The 1,448-nt window shown below is 38.4% G+C and overlaps 1 protein-coding gene across 1 annotated transcript; it reads left to right on the plus strand.

The window, feature by feature from the left end:
• Nucleotides 1–1,181: 1,181 nt before the first annotated feature.
• On the plus strand, nucleotides 1,182–1,334 carry SARC_13207 (hypothetical protein; the record flags this gene model as incomplete). Its single annotated transcript, XM_014292667.1, has 1 exon — nucleotides 1,182–1,334. A coding segment is annotated over one exon (153 nt), but the record flags the coding sequence as incomplete, so codon positions are not given.
• Nucleotides 1,335–1,448: the final 114 nt, after the last annotated feature.

The following is a 1,448-nucleotide window of genomic DNA, read 5'->3' on the forward strand; positions in this document are numbered from 1 at the left end:
TATATATATACATATACGTACGTAATACATATACATACATACATACATACATACATTCATACATATATACTATACATACACACATACATACATATATACTTACATATATACATACGTATATAAACACATACATATATACGTATTACACACATACATACATTCATACATACATACATATATACTTCCACAATTACATATTTACATACATACATACATACATATGTACATACATACATACATACCTACATACCTACATATATACATACATACATACATACATACATACATACATACATACATATATCGTATATGTGAACATACGTGCACTCCATTGCAACTGTACGGTAGGCACTGAGGAGGCTAAAGCGGAGCCGGAGAGCGAACGAGTCATAATCGATGGACAGGATCACACGGCAAAGGTCGCCAAAGCACTCGAGAAGAAACTGCAGAAGATGATGGCGCAGATGGAGGATGAGTGGTCTAAGGTGTGTGTTGTGTGATCTAGGTGATGTAGGGGTAGTTAATATTAACATCCAATGAAATCACTCGATTTCGACCTTTTTTTATACCCCTCTAGGTAATTTCCTTTTTTTTTTTACTGTCAAACCATTTTGGCCACATTTTGAAAACCGTTTTCCGCTGGTCGGCCCAATCTCGTGATTTCATTGTATGTAAATATTATCTACATTTATCAAATTGTTGTTAAGGTTTTGGTCTCGTTTAGTTTTAAATTAAGCTCGTGTTAGCACCTCGTGTTTTGGCTCGGAACTCGTGTCAAATCTGTCGTAAACTCGTTTTGAAACGCAAAGTGCCGCCGTAGCAAAATCAAAACCAAAAAAAAAAACTCGTTGAGTAACTCCGATTTGAAACTCGTTCCTCACCAAAAAACTCGGTGCTAAAACTCATTCAATTTCCAAACTCGATCAAAACTTTTCAAACAATTAGACAACTGTACATTTAGGTAACACATAGGTTTGATAGGGGCTATCAGTGAACCGTGCACAGAGATACTGTGCAGTCCTATGCGTATTTCTAACTGTGTTCATGTGGCTATCCCACCAGTCACCATACCCCCATCCCCGAGTACACGTGGTAGTATGTACAGCTGTCTTTATATACTCACAGTCTCTCAACCACTACACCTCCTAGTCTAATCTAATCTAATCTGATCCATGGCCCAGGTGGAGGCTACTATAGCGAAGAAACAGTTGTTCAGCGATGTGGATGTTGAAGAAGAGGACGTTGAGGCCTTCCTCACACTGGAGCAGATCATCAACATGGGCAGTGGGGTTGTAGACACTGAGGATGCAAGCCGCATCGAGCAGATTGTTAAGGTGTGTGGTTTGTATTTTTATGTATGTATAGACGTGTGTATTGTACGAGTATGTATGTGTGTAGATGTTGTGGGTTTGTTCGTGCGTATATTTATGCACATTTGTATATACACA

Source organism: Sphaeroforma arctica, assembly GCF_001186125.1.
Source record: "Sphaeroforma arctica JP610 unplaced genomic scaffold supercont1.3016, whole genome shotgun sequence".
Lineage (NCBI taxonomy): Eukaryota > Ichthyosporea > Ichthyophonida > Sphaeroforma > Sphaeroforma arctica.